This window comes from Drosophila serrata, unplaced genomic scaffold (genome assembly GCF_035046125.1).
Source record: "Drosophila serrata isolate PLE 108 unplaced genomic scaffold, ASM3504612v1 contig_240, whole genome shotgun sequence".
NCBI lineage: Eukaryota > Metazoa > Arthropoda > Insecta > Diptera > Drosophilidae > Drosophila > Drosophila serrata.
In genome coordinates, this window is record NW_028257138.1 from 752,811 (window position 1) to 778,986 (window position 26,176).

General features: G+C 38.5%; 2 protein-coding genes across 3 annotated transcripts in view; both read left to right on the forward strand.

Annotated features, from left to right (window-relative positions):
- The window catches only part of L (zinc finger protein Lobe), a 28,181-nt gene extending 24,306 nt beyond the window's left edge, over window positions 1-3,875 (forward strand). Inside the window, exon 7 of the mRNA XM_086831140.1 lies at window positions 84-3,875. Coding sequence (XP_086687266.1) covers window positions 84-3,213 — 3,130 coding nt within the window. The 3' untranslated portion in view covers window positions 3,214-3,875. The remainder of the gene's footprint in view (window positions 1-83) is intronic.
- Window positions 3,876-13,898: 10,023 nt separating this feature from the next.
- LRP1 (LDL receptor protein 1) overlaps window positions 13,899-26,176 on the forward strand; it is a 56,785-nt gene continuing 44,507 nt past the window's right edge. Inside the window, exon 1 of one of the 2 annotated variants that reach the window (XM_086831677.1) lies at window positions 13,899-14,544. In XM_086831677.1, coding sequence (XP_086687803.1) covers window positions 14,400-14,544 — 145 coding nt within the window. In that variant the 5' untranslated portion in view covers window positions 13,899-14,399. The remainder of the gene's footprint in view (window positions 14,545-26,176) is intronic. The other variant, XM_086831678.1, reaches the window with a different exon arrangement.

Below are 26,176 nucleotides of genomic sequence, written 5' to 3' on the forward strand. Positions count from 1 at the left end.
GGATTCCATCTCTGCCAAAAATTAATGTATAACCATAACTAAGTCTAGGAATTCTCGTTACTCTCTCTCTCTCTACTCATTAGTGACCACCTGAAGATCCACATGAAGACGCACGACATCCAGAAGCCGTTCCAGTGCAGCATGTGCAACAGAGGCTATAATACGGCAGCTGCTCTGACCTCGCACATGCAAAAGCATAAGAAGAATGCAGCCATCCTGGCAGCTGGGGGTAATCCCAATGCCCTGAACTATAGTCCACGATCCACGGGATCGGCCTCGGCTTCGGTCTCCAGCAATGGAAGTCTTCAAAAGAGGCGATATGCTTTAGCTCTAGCTTCGGATAGTAGTCCCAGTAGGTTGGACTACCCCAAGAGATCGAGGAGCAGTCATGTGGGTGGTAATGGAGGTGGCACCACCACTGCAACAGCCACACCCACACCCTTGCTCAGGTGCAGCTATTGTCCCAAGGTCACGGAGTTTACCAGCTTGGAGCAGCTAAATGCCCACCTGCAGAGTGTCCACGAGCAGCAGCATCAGCATCCAGCAAAGGCACCAGTGGCTCCAGAGAGTGAAGGCTTCCAGCTGAGCTGCGAATATTGCACCATGAAGTTTACCAATATAGCTGGATTATTCCAGCACATGAGGAGCACTCACCTGGACAGATTGAGTAGTCCAAACTCCTACTACGAGCACTTCAATCGCCTGGCCACTGCTGGTACATTCAGTCCTCGTCTGGCCCTGGATTTGCCCAAAATCAAACCGGATTTGGGCAGTCCGGAGAGGGAGACCACGCGTGCGGTTGAGGAGGATCTGCCCACCGATTTGAGCAGCAACAAGAGGCGATCCCAGACACCCACAAATACCCAACAATTGCAGGCCCAACAGTTGGCTCCTCCGGCAGCTCCTCCTGGAGTGTTCTTTTGCAATCAATGCAATGCCGGTCTGCCGGATTTCGAGAGCTTCAGGAATCACCTAAAGAGTCACATTGCCGAAGGGATGCAAATGGTGTGTCCCCACTGTGGATTGAGTCTGCCAGAGCAGTCGGAGTTCGAGCGTCATGTGGTGGGACACTTCCTCATCACCGGATCGGAGTTTAACTGCAGCTCCAGCTGTGGCAAGAGCTTTGCCAAGTCGGAGGATCTGCAGCAGCATCTGTTGTCCGAACATGTACTCACCCTGCTGAAGTGCTCCCTATGCTCGGAGCTCTGCGAGAGTCGGATGGCCATGCAACTGCATCTGGCCTGTGCCCACAGCCAGGAGACGAAGTTACTCCGTTGCAGCGCCTGCCTGGAGCTCTTCCGTTCCGATGCCGAGTTCCATGTGCATGTGAAGACGCGTCACCAGCTGGGAGGACATCCCTCACTAGGAGCCACACCCAATGCTCCGGCCAATCCCCTGCAGTGTATGTTCTGCCGGGCTGTGTGCTCCTCGGAGCTGGAGATGCACTTCCATTTGGCGGCACATGCAAGGCAGTTTAGATGCCCCTCCTGCCCGGAGACTTTCCACGTGGAGTTCCTGCTGGATAGGCATATGCAGAGTCAGCATGGTGGCGGCGTCAAGGACAAGGAGCAGCAACGTGGCTCACCCAACATGGGGAGTCTCTATGTGAATGCCTTGTTGCCTCCCCTGGCAGCAGCGGCAGCTGCAGCAGCGGCCACCAATAACAACAGCAGCATCATTGACTACAATGTGGCTTTCAAGGGTTTGTTTGGAGGTGGAGGAGGAGCAGGTGGAGGAGGAGGAGCAGCTTCTGGAGCGGGATCAGGTTCAGGAGGAGGCTCTGGAGCAGCCCCACCCACGGGCAACAAGTTCTACAGTCCCCTGCAGGTGGACACCAATGCCTTGAAGGCTCAAACCTCACCGCATCCCGCTCTCATGTATGGCCTGAGTCAGCGCTATCTGATGGAGATGTATGCCGCCAAGTCCACCTCACCGGCGGGAGGAAACGAGGGTAATCCACAGCCACCACAGGCTAGTGCTCCGCCAAGTGCTCCACCGAGTGCTGCTCCAACAGCTGCCACCTTCAGTTGTGGAATGTGCGAACGTCAGGATCTGCGCAGCGAGGCGGAACTCCACTCTCACCGGAAGTTGGCCCATAATCTCAAAACAGGAGTGAGCTTAAGGTGTGCCTACTGTGCCGGGAACTTCAAGTCTCGGGCGGAGCTGGAGCAGCACATGAAGAGCTGTCACAATTCGACGGGCAAGCACAAGTGTCTGATCTGCGATGAGGTCTTTCCCTCGCCGGCCATCCTGGCCGAGCACAAGCTGCAGCACTCGAAGGTGGGTCAGTCTGGCAAGTGTTCCCACTGTGGACAGCCTCTCGAGGATGTGGCTGCCTTTAGGGCTCATCTCTCGGAGCATGGCAGTGATGGTGCCACCCTGCCCTTGGCCTGCATCTGCTGCCGCCAGACCCTTCATTCGGAGTTTGAGCTAAGTCTGCATGCCAAGTTCCACACCAAGTCGGCCTCCAGTGGAGGTAGCCTCCAGGAGCCAGTGTGTGCTCTGTGCCTGGAACCACTGCCCGATGTACCAGTCGAGGGTCCAGCCAAGCTGTGTGAGAAATGCTGTCGCAAGCACAATCTTAATGGAAAGCGGGGTAAGCCAAGCGAGCAGCCGCTGCAGGCACCTCCATCAGCAGGAGCAGGATCAGGATCAGGCGCCGCCTATGTGGAGAACCGCTGCAACCTGTGCAAGATGATCCTGCCGCATGCCCAGAAGCTCCAAGAACACCTGGTGGAGCACACCTTTGCGGGCACCGAGCAGCGTGGCTTCAATTGCTACATCTGCTCAGCGGTATTTACAGCACCGGGGGGTTTACTCAATCACATGGCAGAGCATGGTGCTCATTCGCGTCCCTATGACTGCAGCCTTTGCCCGGAGAAGTTCTACTTCCGGGCGGAGCTGGAGCATCATCAGAGGAGTCACGAGCTGAGGCCACAGGCAACGCGGCCACCTATGCCCAAGGTGGAGGCACCCTCAATTAGGAATAGTTCACCCATCTGCGAGAGTCCTCCTTCCAGGAGTCGCAGCCCCACAATCAATGTCAAGCAGGAACTCTACGAAACGGATACAGTGGAGTCGGGAGCAGGAGAAGATGAGCCGGAAGAGAATCCTCAAGAAGATGAGGAGTACATAGAAGTGGAGCAGGTGCCGCATGAGACAAGAACCAATGAGATGGGTTCACAAATGGAAAGGTCCACCAGTAGCGCCTAGAGAAGGAAAAGTTGCTGATTGAGGTTCAGTCCTTGACAGACTTTGAGAATCTCTGGAGCTGTAAAGGATCTTTCTTACTATTTTAAAACAAGACTGTTTCCAAACTTGCTTTTATTTATTTTTTTATAAACATTTCTGGGAACTTCCTTTAAGTAAATCTTGCCACTTATTAAAAAACAAAGCAAAAAAAGGAACAGTTTAGTATTAACTTATATAGAAAATAAATATAAAACTAAGCACATATAATTGTAACCAAGATAAACTCTGCATAAAAGATTAAGTTCATGTCAAAAAGCATTAAACATTAAACATATTACACATACGCCTAGTGTACCCTTAGCAACAAAAAGAAAAATATAAACAAAAAAGAAAAGCATTTGTGTGTGATAGTTTTTCAAAGATTCAAAACGGCTATTTATTCTCAATTTTATGATTTAAATGTTATGTAGGGCCTTGCCTTTAATTCAGTATTTATACATATATAAATATAAATTGTATTGTATTGTATTGTACTACACAATAATTAACCATGTAATAAACGATTATACAATTACATAAGCACCAAAACATTTTTAATGTGTAGCATATAAATATATATATATAAACCTAAAGAAAAAAAAAGAATATTTAGTAAATAAATCAAACACAAGTTGAAACCAAAAGCAAGATATTTTTATGACTTTACTTAGAAGCTTCTCTCTCTGGCTGGGAGTCAAAAATCTGATAAGAGAATTTTCGTCTGTTTTTTATACCCCGTTTTTTATGGAAGCTGACACAACATGAGCCGCCGCTCGTCATGCGGAGGGAAGGTCTCTCCTTCTCGTTGGAGACCAACAATTTTATGGCGAATATTTCGTTTCTGGTTTATTTCGGCAAGCGCGACACGTAACGGCCATAAAAAAGGTGCGCAACAGGGTAACCTCGCCACAAAGAGACACAACAAATTGGCATCCCAGTTGGGTGATCTCTATCAGCAAGACCGGTGGCAATTACCCCAAAGGCCCTCAGCTCCAGCACATACATTTTTCTGACGCTTCTGTTTCCCGGAACACTCCAGCGAAGGGTCTGGGGGAATCTCTTAGGCCTACGACTAATCTCGTCAGCACCTCCTGCTTCTGGGAAGCAATTGCAAATAAATCGCATTTAATAAATTGCAATGGTAAAAAGGCACCGACCGATCCGATCCGATCCGTTTCGATCCGATCCGATCTGCACCTGCTCCTGCTGCGGCGGCAATCATCACAAATCAATAAAAATGTTTATCATCAAAACAATTGGTCCAGCTCCAAGCTCCAGTTCCAGGCCCCGGCAAGTGGCTAAAAGCACCGGCAGTTGTTAATTAGCGCCATGCCGCAAATGCCAAAACGTTCGAAGGAAAAACCAGCAACTACACGCCACAGGTCTTGGAAATAAGTAAAAGAAATACAAATACAAAGACCTGGCAATTGCCAGTGGCAGTCAGTCAGTCATCAGTTTAGCGACAATCGAAAGCCACAATAGAAGGAGACTTCATTGATCGTTTTAAGGCCCCACATAAACTCCATCGTGAGGCATCGCTTCCAAGTCCACCAGACCGCCAGGCGCGCTTCATCCGCTGGATTCGATCTGGATACGGATTCCCCTCAATCCCCCCGAGTGTAGTGTTTTCCACGAACTGTTTTTATACACTTTCGAATGGGGGTTTGGGATTTTATAGATCAGATGATCTTGACAAGATGTATTGGAAAATGATATATTCTTTTTTTTAGAGATTAAAAAGCGGTTCATTAATTTAGGTATTTCCCAAACTAAAAAGGTACATTTTCGTATCATAACTTTTACAAAAATAACAGCTGTTCTTGTCAATAATAAGTAATAACAAGTTAAACAATAGCTACTGTTATGCTCTTTATTCAAGTTATTTTTTAATGGAAAAAATCGAATTATTAATTATTATTTATTTCCAGTTTAAAAACTTCGACTTGCCTTTTTTATAATTTTAGTCAGAAGCGTATAACGCAGTGATGGAGTCATTTCCAACCCTAAAAATCATATATATACTTGACTAGAATCTTCAGGCGAATCTTTCTAAACATGTAGAAAAGATAATACATTACTTCAAATTTTTTCAAATTTTTATTAGGGGTTACATCATTAAAATTGTCAAGAATTGACAAAAATGTTCATTATTTTACAGTTTAAGAAAAGTATGTAGATTTATTAGGCTAACAAAAACTAGCGTTGAGCAAAGCTTTCCGAAAAATACCAAATGCTTTTTTGGCCTAGTTATGAGATTTTTAAAATTTGATTTTTCGATAAAATTGTGATAGATTAAAATATCTATAATATCAATTCAAATGCGATCGATTTCCGATTATGTCCTATAATTCAATTGCAATCTGCAAGGGTATATAATCTTCGTCTACCCGAAGTTAGTTTTCTTTCTGTCACCAATATGTCCCAGACGATGATGACGACAATGTCGATGGCTCTGCAAATCAAAACCTCCAACGTATCGGGCCAACAACTTGGATCGCATCGATTCGCATGGCTTTATTTTTGGTATTTCAGGCATTTGACAGGTTTTGTACACGCTGCCTTCACACAGGGCTCAGAGACAGTGGTTAAAGATTGATAAATATAAAAATAATACATTTGTTTATTAATATTAATATTAAAAATAATAAATAAATATAAATATAATACTAATTTATTGCAAATAAATCCCTAAGAAGGATTGAAACTTGACTCCCTGAAGAGCTTGAGTCTAACCAGTCTCTGCAACAATAAAGTTATTCGACAGTTTCGAAGGTCGTTTCATCTTAACTTATCTATAGATTCATTTACATAAGTTAAATAATAATTAAACACCGTTTTATATTAACATTCTATTCTATTTTATAATCGATAATTCACACCTCTTACCCTCCTTAGGTCTAACAAGTCTCTAAAGGTTTCTAAGCTTGTTTCATTCTCACCAATTTAATAACACATCTTAAGCAAATTATAATGATAGTAAAACCTCTTTTTAAACCCTAAATCTTAATAAAATGTAGGTATAATATATTATATATATATTTATTATATATATTAAACTTTAAACTCTAAAACAATACATTTCCTTCCACAGTTCAACGATTGAAAGTCTGGCAAGCTGACTGACAGACTGACAAAGGAAACTGGGATATGTCCAGCAGGCGGCTACATATATATATCTATACGTACATAGATATATATATATATATCATTCCCCCTTGAAGTTCCCCTCCTCACCTAGGATTGTGTTGGCCAACTCCAAGTCTGGCTGGCATGCGGGAAAAGCATTTTTGAGGCCGCATCGCGCGTTACAGTGACAAATGAAGAAGCTCCCATCAGTCAAGTCAAGTTGAGTCAAGGAGACGGCCTCACATGGCTTGAAGCTCCAAAATTGGCTATTCGGAGACTGATGAAGATGCCCCGTGGAAAACACCCAAAACCCAGAGGCCAGAGAGTGGCAAATGGAGACAAATGATGAGAGGAGTACAAGGAGCTCTCATCCTAAATGAGGGTTAAGTGATGTCTGTGAAATATATTTTCGCATGCCCTATTAAACAAAAACAAAAGTGAAAAATCGTTGTTGCTTGTGTGATGTGCTGCAACCCCTCAGAAAGGCAAAGGCTTCCTTTTCCTGTTCCTGTTTCTGTTCCTGTTCGACGGGGCGAGCTGAAGGACACGGGAATGTGTGCCAAACATGCAATATACTTAAATATATTCCGCAAGGGTAAAGAGGGCCATACACTTGCACTTATTAGCGTGATTTACCGTGATTTTGTGGGGGGTGTGATATATCCTGGGGAAGCTTGAAGGGCATAAGGATGTGCCACTTGATGGTGCCTGGGAAACTGACTTTTTGAAAGCGCCACATCCCACATATTATCGTGTATATATATACCTTATATCCCTTATCCGTTTGTCAATAATATCGTGCGAAATATGTTGATGGATGTGTCACCAGGACAGGATACTCTTACTCTCCCTCCCCCTTAATATGCAAATTATGATTTGGGTTTTTGATATAGAAACATTGAGTGTTAATCATAGCTAATGGTTATAGCTTTTAGGAGGAGGGAAATATAAAAAAGAGGGCTTCATCTCCATTTGGACTTGTCAATTAGCTGTCAACTTCCTGTCTGTTGGGGAACAGCAGCCGCTAATTATCAGATCCTCTTCGGATCGTCGCTAATTCAATTAATAATCCCCTCGCTTTGGACACGCGCGATCTGTATCTGAGAGAGTGCCGCAATTTACACAAATTAAAACTAAACAAACTGTGAGGGGGGAGCCTCTTAATTATGTACTTAATTATGCAATTACTATAGATACAAGTTCCCTTTTGCAGTGCACGAACTAAGAGCCTAAAACGAAACACAAACCGACACCGAAAACAGTTGCAGATACAGATACAGAGATACACAATCTTTTGGATACCCATATGCTTGTACATATGCGAGCAGCTCCCATTGGTTGAAAGGTTTGGTGTGTATATGTGTCCCGTAGGTGTCTATGTACACACACACACACGTGAGCTGGGAGGGGAGTCGTTTTGGGGCGTTGTTATATAAGGTATATATATCTTACAGATACCGAGAGAGAGAGAGAGAGAGAGAGAAAGAAAGCTGGTCTGAGCTTGGTGCCTGCAATTTGTAGCCAAAGGATTTGAGTTTGACAAGGTAATGGGGTCCTTAATGGATACTTTATGGCGAGAATAAGATTTAAAGAGCTGAATCTCGAAGGCTTTATAGTACTTTTTTATTCAAATTAAATTTGTGTATATACTTGAGGTTTAAGGAAACTCACAAATTGAGAATTAAACTTATTTGGAATGTAAAAAGAACAGAATTGAAGTTGTGGGAAGGTTTCTTAGGTCTTGATTCATCATTAATTTAAAAATATATAAAAATATTAGAGCCCAATGGTTAGAAGTAAGACTATATACATTCATTTTAGTTCCAATAATAAAGAAGCTATTTATAAACTATTATTTTTCATAGAAATAATGTAATAAAATTACCATTTATAAGTTTTAAACAATGTCGAAGAGTGACAAGAATTCCACCTGAAACAGCTTTTTAAAATATTAATGTATTGTGTTTAGTTATTTGGAATGTAAAAACAACAGAATTGAAGTTGTGGGAGGGTTTCTTAGGTCTTGATTCGTCATTAATTTAAAAATATAGAAAATATTAGAGCCCATTGGTTAGAAGAAAGACTATAAACATACATTTTAGTTCAAATATTAAAGAAACTATTTATTAACTACTACTTTTCATAGAAATAAAATATATAAATTAACATTTATAAGTTTTAAGCAATGTCGAAGAGTGACAAGAATTCCACCTGAAACAGCTTTTTAAAATATTAATGTATTGTGTTAATCTTTGATGAGATCTTTGTGTTTTTATTTGACACAACATACCACATTAATTTAATATTTACAACATAGAAATAGTTAATCATATCTTTATATAACCTATCCAATTGGTAACTTCCTGTTACTCGCTCCTCACCATTTCCTCCTCTAACTATTTTTCCCCTCCCAAATCACCCCTAAAACCCCAAGTAATACCCCCTATTAAAAACCAAAAACGTGCCGAAATCGGTGTTATGTAAATGGATATCGATATGCACGATCATCAGCATGATTGATTGATAGATTGATTGCCATTCAATGGGCCACGCAGCACCAAATATAAACAGCAATTGTGCAGGACAAAGGACTCGGGACTCTCAGTCTTTCCTTATTCTTAACATTTGCGGGCGGTTTGTTTTCTATGCGCAATTTATAAAGTTGCTGACACAATAATGGGAGCCTCGCCGCATGGCACCTCCGCCTTAAATTCTCGCGAATTAATTTAAAAAAAAAGGAGCCGTAGACGGAGCTGGAGCTGCAGGATTGCGGTGCGCCGGTCCGCAATGGAAAAGTATTGTGTTACCAGGATCGAGATCGGGACCAATAGCAGCAGGATCCGGCAAAAAGCGTCCCAAGTTCGCTCGCCTTGATAAGACATAAAAGGTCCTCCAAGACAAAAGGACCTTCGGCATACAGCAGCAATTGCCCCGAGCATTTTCTTGAGCGTGTTTATATGCCTTGCGCCTTCTTATCCCTCGATTTCTTATCACGGCCAAGAGATCAAATTTCGCGAGGGAGCAAAAGGACGAAGAACGAGCGAAGAAGAGGGATACTGCTGTACTGTCAAGAAGGAGCCGCTGGGAAAGGATGTGCCAAAGGATGAATCTCTACCAGTTACCACAATCTTTTCTTAAGGTTTCTGTAGGCGGTCCAAAGTCACAAGGAGATTACATAACACAAGATGTGCAAGTTAACGAATAAATGTTTACAAGTTAATTTCAGTTTGGTTTGGAAATCGTTTAAGGTGATCCATAGGTGTACTTGGGGTCTTTCAAAGCTTTATTTTATTATTTTCAAAACAAAACTAAAACTTTATATAAGTAAATCTCTTTAGCTTTTGAGTTTCTTAATGTTGATGCAAACTATTTATATCCCTTAGCTTGTAAACCATTTTTGGGAATAGTTTTTCCCTAAGAACCTATAATAATCATGGATTCAATGATCCATAGGTTGGAAACCAAACTCTGAAAAAGTCCTAAACTTTTAGAAAATATTTAAAAAGCTTAAATGCATATTTATACAACTTTTTAAAACAATTTATATGGGGGTTCCTAAAGAGCAAAGAATACTAAGAACTAAGTACCACTTATCTTAAAAACAAAGCTCCCAAAGTGTCTTAAACTTTCAAAAAATATTTTCAAGGTTTAACTACAAATAAATAAATACCATTTTTTAGATTAATCTATAGAGTATTTTTATTTGAGAACCTATGATATGAAGAACTGCTTGTTATCTTAAAAACAGAGCTCTCAAAAAACTTTAAACTTTCATATACAGCTCTCCAAATCCAAGTAAAATTATCTACAAGCTTACAGATAAATCCTTAAACTGAAATGAAATAAATTTTAACGACTCTCCCACATACTTTCCCAAAAAACCATTCCCAATGATGACATAATAATTTAACGAGATCTTCAGCTCCAACATGTCTTTCACCTCTCTTTTACGAAAATTGCCGTGAAAAATGGAACAAAGTCAACGTTCTTTATATAGATCGGACTTGGCTTGTATTACACAATCAGATGCTGTTGTAGCGCCTGTGTAAAGTGAGACACAAAAATAAAAGAACGTTTACCCAGAAATTGAGGTACTCGCAGATACAGAGACCTTAATTAAATTTCTGTTTGCCCGAACAGGAATGTATTTCTTTTGGTTTCTGTGTGTGCTTAACTTGTTCTAAGTACGCTGCTTTTATGACCCGCACAGTGCCACTGGGGCTCCAGCTCCAACTCCAGCTCCAACTCCGACTCCGACTCCGACTCCAAGATGATGATGGTGGACAGAAACGGACGGGTTTCACAATTTGCCCGCCGGTTTATCATGTCCAGAGTGCGTTTTGACCTCTTGGCGAGTACGTGCCTGGCCTCAGAGTGTGACAAACTTGTTTTATTTTTGCTTTTGTTTTTCATCAGTTCTCCTCCGTTTTTGCTTGATAGCTGCTATAGTAGTAGTTGTAGTTGTTGCTTTTATGACTTAATGCCGCGTACGCCGCGCAATTTCAATTACACGGCGAACCCAACGAACGGCGACGACCGCTACCACAAACGGTTTACATGTTTACATGGCTAAGACACGCCGATATAGAGCAACTCAGTGGCAGCAGCTCCTAAACACTTTCATTGCGGGATTGGAAGGCACTGGGAGAAATTACGGGTTATAAGTGAGAGTCTCAAAAATTATACCCGTTTTTGTGGTGATTTAAAGGGGTTTTATATCCTTTCAGAAGCTTGAAAAATAATGAAGGAGTCATATATATTCTTGATCAACATGCAAAGCCGAATCGATCTAGCCATGTCTGAAAGGGAAACACATTTTTGAATTTTTTCCAAAATTTTATTAGGGGTTACATCGTTAAAATTGTCAAAAATTTAAGTAAAAATGCTAGATTTTTAAACTTTTGTTATTTTGCTGGCCTAATAAAAACTAACAAAGAGAGGATTTCTGAATTAAAATTAATCATTTTTTGTCCTAGTTATGATATTTTTTAGATTTAACTTTTCTAAAAAAAAAAATGATATTGTAAAAATGTTGTTTTAAAGTCATGAACATTTTCAAATTTCTTAATGGCATATAAAGCCAAGATCATATATATTTCGATTCACCATTAAAATCTTAATTAATAATGCGTAAAATATTGGAAAAAAAAATCTAAAAATAATACTTTTTTACTTAATAAACTATGCAATTGAAATAAAGGCAAATTGGTTTTAAATATATTACTTTTGCTTAAATAAATTCATATTTATTTTATTTCGAAACCCCTTTTCTTTCAGTGCACAAAGGTAGCTAAGCGCGACATACAAATGGGAAATAGTAAATGGTAAAGTGGTAAATGGTACAAATGGTGTAAGACCTTCGACCGCGGCCAGGTGCCAAATTTGACAGGCGAACGCAGGGCCGCTCGAGTCGCGCATAATTTATGCCCAATCCTAAAACCCAAACTACGAATGGGTGGATTTCGGTGAGATGGGGAGGGTGGGGGGAGTGGAGTGGGGGGCTACAACCTGGCCGAAAATGTTTAGGAAAGAAGAAGCCGCTACTCGACGGCACGTGGCCAACTTTATGATTTCTCGCCTTGGACAGGGCCAAAGTGAGCTTCGCTCTCTCTCTCTCCTAGCATGCATTTTTGATGGCCAAAAGGCGGAATTTAATCAACAGCTGCAGGTGCAAATTGGTTGGCCAAAAAGGTAGGAAATATTTCAAATAGTTTTCGTTGCAACTGGGGAGTTGTTTGAAAATGAAAGAGAAAATTTGAACGTATTTACGTTGGAAAATATTTATATATGGTATATATATACAGTTTTTCAGCTCAAGAAATCTGAAATAAACAAAAGACTGCTTGCAAATGTAATATCTGTACATTTAAACAATTTTGTGAAAAAAAGGAAAATATTAGAATTTTTTTCTGTTAACCATTTAAATAATATTGTATTGTATAATTTTAAGATAACTAAAAGACGCTAAAAATTGTTAAAAAAAAACACTAAATTGTGTTTCGTTTTTTTTTTTAACTACCATTTTATTAAAATTGACTTAGTTTGCTTCATTAAATGTATTTTAAAGCTATTTTAAAGTTTCCCGCCAAAACGAGTGTTATAGAAGGCAGACTTAGTAACAACAAAGTTCAAGCAGTGTACGAAGGTGTGAAACTTTGGTAAGTAAAAGCAGTTCACCAGTGCACTGCTTTTTAAAAGTGTTGTACTATGATTTAACACCAAAAAATACCAAATGTATTATCGAAAACAAATTAAGATTCTCTACACTCACAAAAAGCCCGACAATTAAATATAATTATTAATGGAAATAAAAGCAGAGTATAATAATCATAATTTATACCATTTAATTATTCAACTCAAATATTAATTTTTACATTGATTTGGACCAATTCAAGTTTAATATCCCACAAACTAAATTAAGATTGTTATATAAATTAAGTAAACTTAAACACTATTAATAAAGAGTCAGTTTATGAGAATTAAAAAAAATAAAATTTCAATAGTGTACAGTTCATGCAAGCCATGCAAAGCCATTGTACATTTGGCCTGGGTTCACGCCAAATATCGTTTAAAATATAATGTATATTCAGATTATATAAGTAAAGTAAACTTAAATTCTATTAATTAAGAGTCAGTTTTTACGAGACTTACAAAAATAGAATTTCAATTGGTATGTGAAGTTTACCCAAGCCCTGGAAAAACATTGTACATTTGACCTGGGTACACGCCAAATAACGTTTAAAAACTACTGGTGAGAATAAAGACTTCAAGAATGACCGCCACTGCAATTTTTGATGCATTGATAGACTCTTCTTGGTAATATTAACTAGAAAACGCTGGGTTTAATACTTTTGTTTATAAATTAGCAATAAACAAAACAATACATCGCGCAGCACAGACCAATCGATACTATTGATACTACTATCGATGGTCGTAAGTCTCTACTGGGTATCAGTGTTGCCATGTTATGACCACCCGTAAAAGCTAGATTCTGTCCAAAAAATAATTAAAAGAGCGTAAATTAAAAAAGATGGTATATATAAACTGTTAAATTTTTTTCCGTAATGACCATCCCAGCGAACAAAAAAAAAAAAAAAAAAACGTAAAAATAAGCAAATACGTTAAAAAAAAACCATAATTCTTGCTTCTTGTAATTCTAAATTTTTTCCCGTGTATCTGTCAACGTGTAACATTGTTCTTTAGACGTGTAAAATGTTAAATAACAGCTCCGGAATTCAGAGTGACCAGAAAATAATGGCAAATATTAAAAAAAAAAAACCCGAATATTTTGGATTGGACTGGATATGGACATTAACACTACACGACACCCGATAGAAAGAGAAAATTCAGTTAGTTAACATCCACCCGACAGGATCCCAGAGAATCTTAAATTTTACATAAGAATTCTACCACATGTAGAAAATTCTACCCCAAAAGTCAGAATTCGACCCCATGTATCTGTAAACGTGTAGAAGGGTTTAAAAGACGTGTCCGATGTAAAATGTTAAACAACAGCAAAACATCGACAAAAGTTTCAGCCCTAGCAGCAACACAAACAAAAAATTTTTCGAAACGAGCGGTTGTGTGCCGCTACGCTGCGTGAAAAAAAAAAACAGAAAAAGAATAAATAAACACGTCGCGGTGAAATTGCCGGCTTAATATTATGAGTTAATATTTCTGTATTTCGGTGGCGCGTTGGCGTTTTAAATGAAAAAGCCGGGCTCGAAGACCGCACGATGCGGACTTTACAAATAAAAAAGTGTGGTGTCCAGTAAAGAATACGTATATATTCTTAGCGCGCAAAGCGTTTGGAAGAAGTAAACACAAATCAAAAGTGCGTGTCTCGATGAAAATGTGAATAAAACAAGAAAATAAAAATTACCTTAAATTATTTTGTGATTTCCTTGCCTCCTTGTGTCCGTATCGTACGCGTGTGTCTGTGTGTGAGTGTTGTGTTTTCGTGTAAAAGGAAAACAAAACGGAAGGCAGAACAACAACAACGACAACAACAGGAGTGTGTGAAGAGAGCGGCCAGCGGCAAAATGCCGGCGACAGCGAATTCGTGGGTGTTGTTGCTGTTGTTCGTCGTCGCCGTGGAAAGATGCAGCAGCAGCAGCAGCAGCAGCAAAGTGCAGTTGCAGCAACAGGAGTCCTCGTCCTCCACTTTACCTCCCTTGCCGGATAAAGGTACGTGGCGCTGTCTCTTTCTGGCCCTCAGCATCTTTTTTGCTCTCTTTGTGAATCGCTCTCTCGCGGTGTCTCTCTGTCTCCCTTTCGCATCTTAATTGTTGTTAATCTGCGGTGCATTAACCTGGCCATCGCCCCCACACCCTCCCTGTCGCTTCTCCTGCAGTGCCAAAAATAACAACTGCTCTCTGTCTCCCTCCCTCCAGTTTTGATTCTGTCTGCTCCTCTGATTCTGTTTTGTTTTTGTTGCTTTTGTTTTGGTGTGTTTGGCTGTGTGTCGTTCACTTTGTTATGCAAATTCTTTGGGTTTCCTTGCTCACAAAAATGCCGCAAAACAAATGGAAAACAAAAACAAAAACAAGTGTATGTGCAAAAACATTTATGTCGCTTCTTTTTGTATGTTAGTTTGGTGTTTTATTTTGCGGATTCGCGTGGAATTTTCACGCAACGCAAATGAAATAAAAATATTTGTGCAGCGTGGCAAGAAGACAGTAGCTGCGGTTGATCCATAAAAAAACGTAAACATATTAGGAAATTTATACATCTCTCAGTTACGGAGTTAGGATATAACTTATTTAATCTATTATTTTTTGTTTGGGATTTTTTACAAAAACTTTTAATATTTGTATTATATTTTTTCACATTTTTATGGGCCAGAAAAATGACATTTTACATAAAAAGAATGCAAATATTAAATAGTAATGATTTTAAAAGGAAATATTATTTTTTTCTTCATATTTGTATATGTTGTTATTTCTGAAGAAAAACATTTTATTTCTGTGCAAAAACAGCATATTCCTTTGTGTTTTAATTTCATAAATTTTTATTATATAAAAAAAATGTTTTAGCACCCAGATTCTTCGAAAAAGGAAGATCTTTTCAGAGTCTAGAACTTAAATGGTTTATTTTTCACATATAATTAAAAAAAATAATAATAAAGTTAAACCTTGTTAAGAAACCGTCAATAGCTAAAGGATTGTTAAGCTCTACGGTATAGTTCTTATAATAAATAATAGTTCTAGATGCAATACCCTGATTATCTCCGTAAATCAAACATATACATATATGTACATATAAAACACTTATTGCAACAAAATGCCTTGGAATATTTTGCACACAGCAACAAACAAATAGATTTAAATAAATTATGTTCGTACAATGGGACTTCTTGACGGGGCGCATATTATGAATGCACATGATCCATGACCCGAGGGGTCCAAAAGTCTCCGCACAAAGGCCACCGCCGCATCCCCTCCATCTCGTTAAGATACAGATACAGAGATACAGATACTTGGGACTGGGGGACTTGGGACTTGGAAAAGGGGGGCGAGCGTAAAAGTAAATAAAATTAAAGTAAGCATTTCCTCATTTGAGGCGACGCTGCTGCGATGCCAGAGAACTTTGTCACAATTTAAACGAGGCAAATGCACAGAAGCCACCGAAATCAATCAAACAAATTGTCTGTCTGACAATCGTCATAACAACAACTACAGCAACAATAACAACAACCAGTGACAATGTTAGACAGCAGCGGGAATTATTCATTTATTAAGTTTATTCACTTGAGACTCTAGCTTTCCATCTTGAATAAGAAAAACACTCATTGTTCCTTCAAGTGAATGATAGTTTTTATAAAAAAGAAACAGAGACACTTGAATTTCTGGCATCTAAAAGAGAGCAATTAATTTAAATTCAACTCAGTCAAAATGTTATTCAAGTATTTTGGTTTTAACAAATGTTTATATATAAACAAAGAATTCAAATTTAAATGGTTCTAAAAGGTCAATTGCTGTGACGCATGCTAATCTTTCTTTGTCTTCCTACACGGAATCTCTAGCTGATATTTGCTTTCACTTATAGGAATGCAATAATAATTCAAATTGTATCGCATTTCCAAGGTCGTTCTCTTGCCATATAATATAGAAAATAAATCGCATAATTAATGACATTTGCATATTGTTAATAACAAGAGTGGCGGCTTTATAAGGATTACTTTGGGAACAGAAGACAGACTTTACCTTTTTCAAACTATATTTAATGTATTGGGTTATAAACATTATAAATATTTTTATAAGGCATTTATAGACCTGGCCCTAGGCTTAGTCCTTTTTAAGCACCTCCTAAATCCAGTTACAAATTCCTCATTTAGTTTTCTTTCCACTGTAAAAATTCATTAAATTATTATTTTTTTTGTAGTTACATTAAGAAGATCTCAGCTGTTATTTTTTAGTGTTTGTATGTATCTGGTGCAGTCCAGAGAACAGTTTTGCAACGCAACGACAATTTGTGCCCCGTGAACTGAACAAATTTGTGTAGCCGACTGAAGTGTGTCGCAGTAAGCGTTCCGCCCGCAGGTCATCAACGGGAATCGGGGAGCAGGAGCAGGAAAAGGAGTGGGAGCAGGAACAGAATCAGCAGCAGCACAGCAGGGGATTTGGGGAGGTGGTGCTAACAGGGAGGTGGGTGGGTGGTTGTGTGCAAACTCCATAGTGAACCCTCTGTTTACCCAGCTCCTGCCGCCTTCCTGCCTGCCTGCCATGGCCATCCTGGGCTGGCGGAAATATAGCGGAAATCGTTTATCATGTCGCCAATGGCTCTGTTTTAATAATTGCTGGCCGCGTTAAACGAAAGGGGTGGCCATGAGGGGCGAAAAGAGGGGGAAGCAAACCGGAAGGGCACCAAAAGTGGGAGTGGCTAGCTCCTCATTTGTGTTCATGAATGGTTAGCACAAGATGCGCTGAAAGCTGAAAGCGATTGGCACTTGCGATATATATTCATGACTTTTGCCATTCAGACGTTTATGCAAAGGTTACTTTGCTAGAGAGTAATTCATAAAACGGCTATTCAACTTTATAAACTGGAAGAAAATATAATATAATATATATATATTTTTTGTGATATACTTAACATTTTTTTATAGGCATTTTAAAAATTATTTTGGTTCTTGCAGCTCTTCAGATTTTACTGGGTTTTCCCCTTCATTATTTGAGCTTAACCTGATAATTTCATGAGGGTTATCTAAGTTCAAGTTATTTAAAGCTCTTTTTTTTTAAATAAAAACCAAATGTTATACAAATTTAAATAAAATTTTTAATTTTCTCTTATCAAAGCGGAGTATTATTATGCACAAATGTGTCGGGAAAGCAATTAATGATTAGTAGAGGCTAAAGGTGATTGTTAATCTCATGTTGATTATAACAAAATGGTCCTATTATTGTTCCCATGAAAAGTAAATATGAATCTTAAAGTATAAAAACGCATCTATTGGCTTTGCATATTTTTAAAATAAATTCAATTTTATTGTGTTTTAAAGATAAGAGTTCTAGGTGGCAAACTTAATCTACTTAAATCCAGTCGGTGTCCCAGGGATAGGCAGCTGTTTCTGGATTCTAGATAATAATAATAATAAATTTAGATATAGGGTAAATCACAATTATATTTAGTAGATACATACTTTACTATAGATACTATATCTCAGCAAAAAAGAGGCTGGCAGATGAGGGAAGGCCATCCATCACCGGTCGCCTCTGTGATTGCAAAAAAAAGATCGAAGTCACGTTAGACCAATTTTTTCGCATTTCGTGTTTATTTATTCTCTCTCTCTCTCTCTCTTTCGGTCCCCGGGCCAGTTCAAGTTCCACATTCACAGTTTTGTTTGTTTGCTGCCGCCGTTGCCTCAAGTTCAAGAGCAAACGATAACCTGTCCGCAGACGATTAAGTAACGCCAACAACAATGGCAGCAAACAAGTTTGTAAGGTGAGTTTACAAACGCACACCTGCCTCTGCCTTGGAGCCTAAAGAGCCAAAGTAAAAGAAATAACGAAAACTGTTGGGGTGAAGGGGGGAGGGAGCCGGCCAGAAAGAAACAATTTGCCTTTACCGGGGCCAACAAACAGGCCAGCCAGCCCAGCCAAGCACACAACTTGGCCAAAAAGCAAAGCAAATGGGGCCCAAAACAAACTGGACAAGCCGGCCGGCTTGTGACTGGGGGAGAAAGAAGGGAAAACGAGAAGCGCGGGAAATGTGGGGGAAAATCTGGCGGTGGTTTGGCTTAAAGGCTTCAACATCCAGTCTGCAGGATTCCCCAGCTTCTTGTTCATCCGTTTTTATATTTACTTTTTTCCCTCGCCCTGCATAATTGAGTCTGGAAACTCGTAATTTGTTGCAGAACAATTATGTGGAAAATCCATTCAGGGTCTTCTTTTTGCACACGAATCTGCACTCTTGTTCCATTTCCTCTTTTGTCAATTTTTTATGCAAGCTACATTTTTTTTCTCCTCTATTGATTTATTGTACAATTTATTGTTGGTGCTCAATGCAAGCGGAGAGCTGCTGGGTCTATCTTTATTGTATTTCTGCTGGTTGCAAGACACATTTATGGCCCGTCTGGCTCCGTCTGAGGCACCACCACCACCAAGATGGGAGAGTTGCACAGAAAGAAATGGGATTAACCCTGTAAGTTCAAGGGTTGAACTTAACATTGGGTCAGAGTTTTGTTCTATTCTAATTTCAAAAGAGATTGTAGTTTATTCGGTGAATTGTTTCTACCATAAGGCAGTCTTTAAACAATAATGTTTTCATTCAAAACCTTTTCAGACCGTATAATTTATAGATACTTTGTTCATGCACTATTAATAAGTGCAAACATTTGCTAATTTTAGGGTTATATTTTTTTATATAAGCCCCTTAAATATGTATTATATTATAAATTATATAATTTTTTGTCTGTGTGAGTCTTAGAACTGGGACCGGTTCAGATCGTTTCAGTTCGGTTTGGTTTGTTCAGTTCGCCGAACAAAGACTCCCAACATCGCCAGGGGGTCTAGACAATAATCCCAATATGGTCATGGGCAGGACAGTTGGCCAACGCATATGGTTCCGTCATCGTCATCAGCAGTTGTCGTCGGATGACTTTACTATATAGCCAGGAACCGAAAGCTAAATCCCACCAACTCTGACTGTCACTTGTAATTCAATTCATTTGTTAAATTTCTTCTTATTTCGTTGTCCATCGCAGTGTCATTTAATTTTTATACCCTTGCAGGGTATTATAATTTCAGTCAGAAGTTTGCAACGCAGTGAAGGAGGCACCTCCGACTATATAAAGTATGTATATTCTTGATCAGGATCAACAGCCGAGTCGATCTAGCCATGTCCGTCTGTCCGTCTGTCCGTCTGTCCGTCTGTCCATCTGTCCGTCTGTCCGTCTGTCCGTCTGTCCGTTTCTACGCAAACTAGTCTCTCAGTTTTGAAGCTATCTAAATGAAACTTTGTAGTTAGCCTTCTATATACTCTCACTCGTATATATGTCGGAACGGGCCGGATCGGACGACTATATCCTATAGCTTCCATAGGAATGATCGGAAAATTTTTACAAAAAAAATTTTAACTTTTTCAGTTTTCAATAGAATTGGCTCAAATTTGAGATATAGCGATTTTACTATACTCTACAATTGTGTATAAAATTTTATGAAAATCGGACTACTATATCATATAGCTCCGATAGGAACGATCGAGAAATTAATACAATTAAATTTATAACTTTTCCAGTTTTCAGCTGATTTTCATCAAATTTGAGATATAGCCATTTCATATAAGTCTTAAATTTTGTGGCAAATTTCATGAAAATCGGACGACTATATCATATAGGTTCCATACAAACGATCGTTTGATGTAGAGGAAAAAAATCTGTGACTGTAAAATTGCAAATATAATATGTATAGGTGAATGAAATGAAAGCAGGTATTACTTCATTGTTTTTAAACACAAATATATATAATTAATATTGTATGGATTCCTATTCACAGAAGTTCTATCTGCAAGGGTATATAAACTTCGGCGTGCCGAAGTTAGCTTTCTTTCTTGTTTATTTTCATTTCATTCACAAGCGCTGAAGAACGTCAATTGAAGAATTGCAAATAATTAGATGGCAATTAAAAATTCATTGTGCTCACGAGATGAGTCGGCGTTTGCATAGTCAGTCAGTCAGTCAGATGAGAAGCAGAAGCTGTGTACACTGAGAAGAATAGGATATTATTTATACTTGATATTATATTTTAATATTTTTTAAATAAATAAAAGTAGGGGATTATTATGCTTTGATTAGCTGAAATTCCCAACTAAGAAATTACGGTATATACTCATTTTTTGTCGAGTCTTGATTCTTACTAAATACAAAATATTATATCCCAATAAACATTTAGCATTATACATCATAAAACACTATAAATACTTAAGTATATTTACAAAATTAATGACTTTTTTAGTGTTCCGGCTTAACAATGTCACGATTTCAATTAAACTAACGCTTACTCATGCGTTTTTAAGTCCCACTACTACTCCCCCTAACAAGGTAGCTGCATAATTTGCATAATTTATATTCCGAATGTTTGACATTATTCTGCACACTCATTTTTACAGCGGGAAAAATATTACTTACTTGTGTGTGTGTGTGTGTGTGTGCTTTTGAGTGTGCACTCAATTTAGTTTTAATTAGCAATGGGCATGAAATAATTGTATGAAAAGCTACAAGCTTGACGAGCATCTCGAGTGGACCTCGTAATACCCGAAACCCACTCCCCTAGCATACTTTTGGCATAATTATTTGCCATAATGAAAATATATATTTTATAATTGCCCCAATGCTGGTGGTGCCGACACAGAGAAAATGGCAAAGTGGCCAACTTGAGGTCAACTATTTTTTTTTTAACTCATTCAATTGAAGCGGAAAAACAGCTGGAAATTAACAAGGTTTCCATGATGATGAGTTGAATGAGGGATTTAAAAAATGTTAAGAGTTATGGTCGGCTTACGTTTTTTCTCTGATCCTTCGAAAGTGTAGCAATTATGCTGGCCATACTTTTATCATATTATCCACTTATGTAACCGTGTAAAAATTACTTTTTATGTAGAGCAATTATTTTGCAAAAATACTCGTAATGCTAAGAGCACTTTCACAAGAAATTCAACAACACATATAATCTCTTTATATGGTCCAGTAAACTAGGCTGCTCGTTAGAATATTGAAAATGCATTAAAACAACAACACTTTGGATTTGCTTACACCCATTGCAAGGGGGGTAAGGGTAGGGGGAATGTGTGTGTATGTGGGTGCAACGTAAGTAGTAAATGTTATACTCGTGTAACAACAAAACCGCAAAGCCAAACCAATCCTTCACCCATCGACTCTGACGACTCTCTTTTACTTGGTTTATGCGGCACTCGATTTTGTGTATTGTTTTTCCCAATTAATTGTCATTGGTATTTTTTGGTTTTGTAGGTTTTTATTAAAATTTAATATATTTAAGTAGGTAAATATTTAAATAATATTAGAAATACCTTTTATTTAATACGTATTACGGGTTTGTTGTATTTAAGTTCCATTAAATGGGATACTTGAGGCACTTTGTGTAACTTTAATTAAAAGGGGTTTTAATTATTGTTAACTTCAGTTGAAATCAAAATAGAATTCAGATATAAAATATTACTTTAACCTTTCAAAATTGATAGAATCATTAGTACAGAAAAGAGAGATCATTTAGACATGAAGCTTTCTAATAAAATTATCCTTAAAATTCTATTTCAACAGAAAACCTATTTGCATCATTTCTGCTCTGTGTTTAGGTTTCCTATTTTGGTCCCTGCCTGTTCCATTGCATTAATGAAACATTTTACAAAGTAATTTAACCGAATGACGACAGGCGGTATTACGGATAAAGTACAGAGGACAGGAGGGGACACTTTAGGGAGCGGGGCAGAGTGGAGGCGGCTGGCAAACGCAAATTAATGATACGCAATTGCGGCAAATCGCACGCTTCCATGTGGGCGACGTTTTGTTTGAAGTGCACTTTGTCCTGTGTGTGTGTGTGTGTGTGGCACTGGTGGTGTGGCAGTGTTGGGGGTGGTGTTGAAAGGGGATATGCAGGAGGTGTAGGGGAAAAGAGCTGCACTGAATGGTATGGCAAAGGGTTGCGTGTAATTGCAAGCTGTTGTTTGCCAGCTTTTTCCATTTACAGCCCCGATGCATGTCGGGAACTGGACTGGACCGCGTTGTGGTGGTTTCTCAATTAGTTGTATTAATAACAGTCCGATGGACTTTTGTGTTTTGTAAAAGAGATATTTTTGGTTAAAAATAAACTAGGGATTGTTAAAGAACAGAGATGGATGTAGAGCTTACTGATAAAGTGCAGTTTTAAAGTCGGAATAATGTTATATTTGCTTTAAAGCAAAGGAATGTATAATACAGATTTCAAACAAACTTTAATAATCCATGTAAATATGTGTAAATATACTATATTCTTATTGTTCGTATCATATTTATCCCTTTGTTATAGGGTAGCCAGTGCATTAGTCATACCTCTTTAAGACCAGCTTCCTGGGGTATACTCTTCTTTTTAGCTTTTTGCATATTTGTCTACCTTTTGAGCACTCCACAGGGTGTTTTCTTGTTGCTGTTTTTATTTTTTTACTGCTTTTTGCCGGGTTTCTGTGCTGTAATTTGTTCCTCTTCCTTTGTTTGCCAGTCTGTTATTATAAGCAGGAGCGCTCGACGCTTTTGCAAAATTGTTTCCCACCTCCCCGGGAACCCCTATGCGGCATCCTTTTGTTGTCCCCGCCCTGGCCATTTGGAGTAACTGCTTCCTATCTAGCCCCATTCCCGTCCCCATTCCCCCCCTCTTGGTTAATCATAGTGCAACGTCGGCATCCATAGAAATGTATCTGCATGTTGCAATGGCCATCGATGATGATAAGGTTCCCCCGCGGTTTGTCTTCGGAGCATGTTTCACATGCTCGTTGATGCGTTGCAACTTGGTTCTCTAATTTATGGCTTTGTCCCATCAATTGAGGCAAAATCATTGACGATTTGGAGGCAGCTGCTGGGGGTTTTCTAGGGGATTGGGTAGAAAATCCTTATCTAAGGAACGAAATGAAATTAAATCGAATCAGGCGAGCCATGAAATATGACAAAGTTACGGATTAATTGCTGAAAGGCAAAAGAAAGGACTCCTTCCCATATGTAATATGAGTGTCTGTGTTATCTATTTCTAGAGCATCCTTTGTTAGGTTTTTCCTTTAACGGAACATAGTGTTGGTAGGATTTTGTTAAGTTCTTATTTAGTTTTTGTTTTCTATTGAAGAAGGGTAGCATTATCAATCATTTCTAGTTAATATGAATTCTCTAAAACACACCAGTCAACACCCTTTAACACAACTTAGCTAAGATAGTTACTTAGGTCCTTTCTATTACTATTATACTTACATGAACAAGCCCATTAATATTCCAAACTATAGATAACTACCATTTTAATTAAGTTTCTATGCAAATGTGTTGTTTTTGGGAGGGCTGCTAACAATTTAATTAAGAAAACAGCTTCTATAACCCCAAAACCATTTAGGCAGGACATAAAAGCAGCATGAAAATTGAGCCTAAATTGAGGCAGATAGGTCTGAAGAGCAACAAAAATTAAACTAATTAAAATATTTCGCTCTATAAATCAGCCAAATTTCCAACGCCAACGCATATCCTTCCCTATATCACACGGCTATGCATATATCCTTTCTCTGGCTTTTCCCCATAGTTCATTCAAAGAAGTTTTCCTCCTCGAGCGCGTTATGCGTGGATGTTGAAGAAAAGCGGAGAGAGTTTTGTTTCCCCTTGCTTACTACTGACAAAGTCTGTTAGTTTTAGCGCCAATTTTAATGTGCAAACTTTTGGCGGAGATGGTGACGGAAAAGGAGTCTGTTGCCAGCCACGTTTTGTCAAGGGGAAAAAGAGGGGAAGACTCGCCTCGCCCCGGATTCAGCGGGTTTTTTGGGGGTAGTGAGAGGATGAGGAGAGATTGCTTCGGGTTGAATGATTAGCAAAAGTTTTTAATTTTCTGTCTCCTTAACTTATAACTAGGAAATTAAGTATTTTGTGCAGTCCAAAACTTGAACTAGATTAGAAAAAGATGGCGCGACATTAATGCTTTTGCAAGTCTAACACAAATTCTCCTTGGCAAGATGTTCCTCACGAAAATAACTTTAACGACAATGACAAAAAGTATAGCAACTTCGCTAAAGTTTTAAGGATGTTGTTATGAATTTTCGAAAACTACAAACTAATTTGTATAATACCTGAAGAATGATAGTTTATTAAAGTTTTTTATTATTTAAAATTTGTAATTTACAAAAAGGTGATCCCTTTTCACTAAAAGTGCGAAATAAATCAGTTGACAGAGGTCCCTTTTTTTACGGGGGCTTAGCCTGCAATGTACAAGCAAATACAGTTCCCTGTAAGAAGCGTTGAAAAGGGATTTTTTATTCTGTGAAAGATTTTTTTCATCCGCTATCATTTCTGTTCACACTTTCGAATCAAAAATCAGTGACAGTATCAACCATTCGGCTATCAATCAATCAAACTCTTTTGTTTGGGTTTTAATTAATTACTATTGCTTTTGTGATGATAAAAAAAAATATATATATATTTGTTTGAAGCTTAACGTTTTTTGTAATTGTGAATATCCCACTTTTTATAAATTGCCTTAATTGTTAAAAATAATAAAGCAATAAATATGTCGAAACGCAGGGATAAAACAATAAAGCAACGGCAAGCTGCAATTCATTTTTCACAATATTTTCACTGCCATCGCTGCGTTGCTGCTGATGATTTGTGTAATTTGCGCCTGGCGAACAATTTTTCAATTTAATGAAAGCAGAGCGGAGCGAATGAGATGGATGGCATATCCTTTTCGTACTTATTGATATCCTGATGCTGTGAATTTCAATTTATGCCTCCCGGATAAATGGAAAAAACACGCTTTAATAAATGTATATCGCATCCATGAAATATATATGGGAGATATATTACATGACCTGCGATTCGCATGGCAAACAAATAAGCGGGGCAAACAGTATGGAATGTCGCACAGACATTGGATTGATGGAGTGCTTAATTGACAAATGATTGACAACTATGGCATTCCAGATGAAAAAAAAAAATAAAAAATACAATTTACAAATGATATGTGGCCTTATGTTTGGGTTGTGTGTGTTCATCAGATATGCAACAATATAATAAAGGCAACATATAAATTATTAAGGGAATTTTTTTTTTGTGCGAAATTTCACATTTTATGGAATTTGGTTAGTTTTTCTGCGTAGTAAGAGTTTCTTGTTTTATTTTCCCCTTGGAAAACAAGGGAACCCATTTTCGTTGCACATTTCTGAAGAGCTCTCTCTCTCTCCCTGCCAGAACCCAACCCTGTTTTTAAAGTCACAAAAGTCACCACCAAACCCTAAAAAAAAAGAAGGCCAACCACCCGAGCCAATCCCTTTACTTTTCATCAATCTTTGTTAATCATTTTTCAGTACCAGGGAAAAGCTGAAAAGGAATAGCTATATTTTTTCCAAAGAGCATTTTTTTCCAAAGAGCGGGATGCGCAGAAAACCAGGACCATGGGAAAATTGGAAAATATATTTTTTATGTTGTGCAGGCACCCGCAGATTTAGCCCTTAAAGGTATACATTGTTTTTGAAATCTTCTATGAAATTTAAACACTTCTTATCACTGACATTGTCAAGAAAAATGTTTTTTAATAATATATACTTGAGAGATAGTGCGGTTTATTTACAGAGCTTGAAAACTATAAAA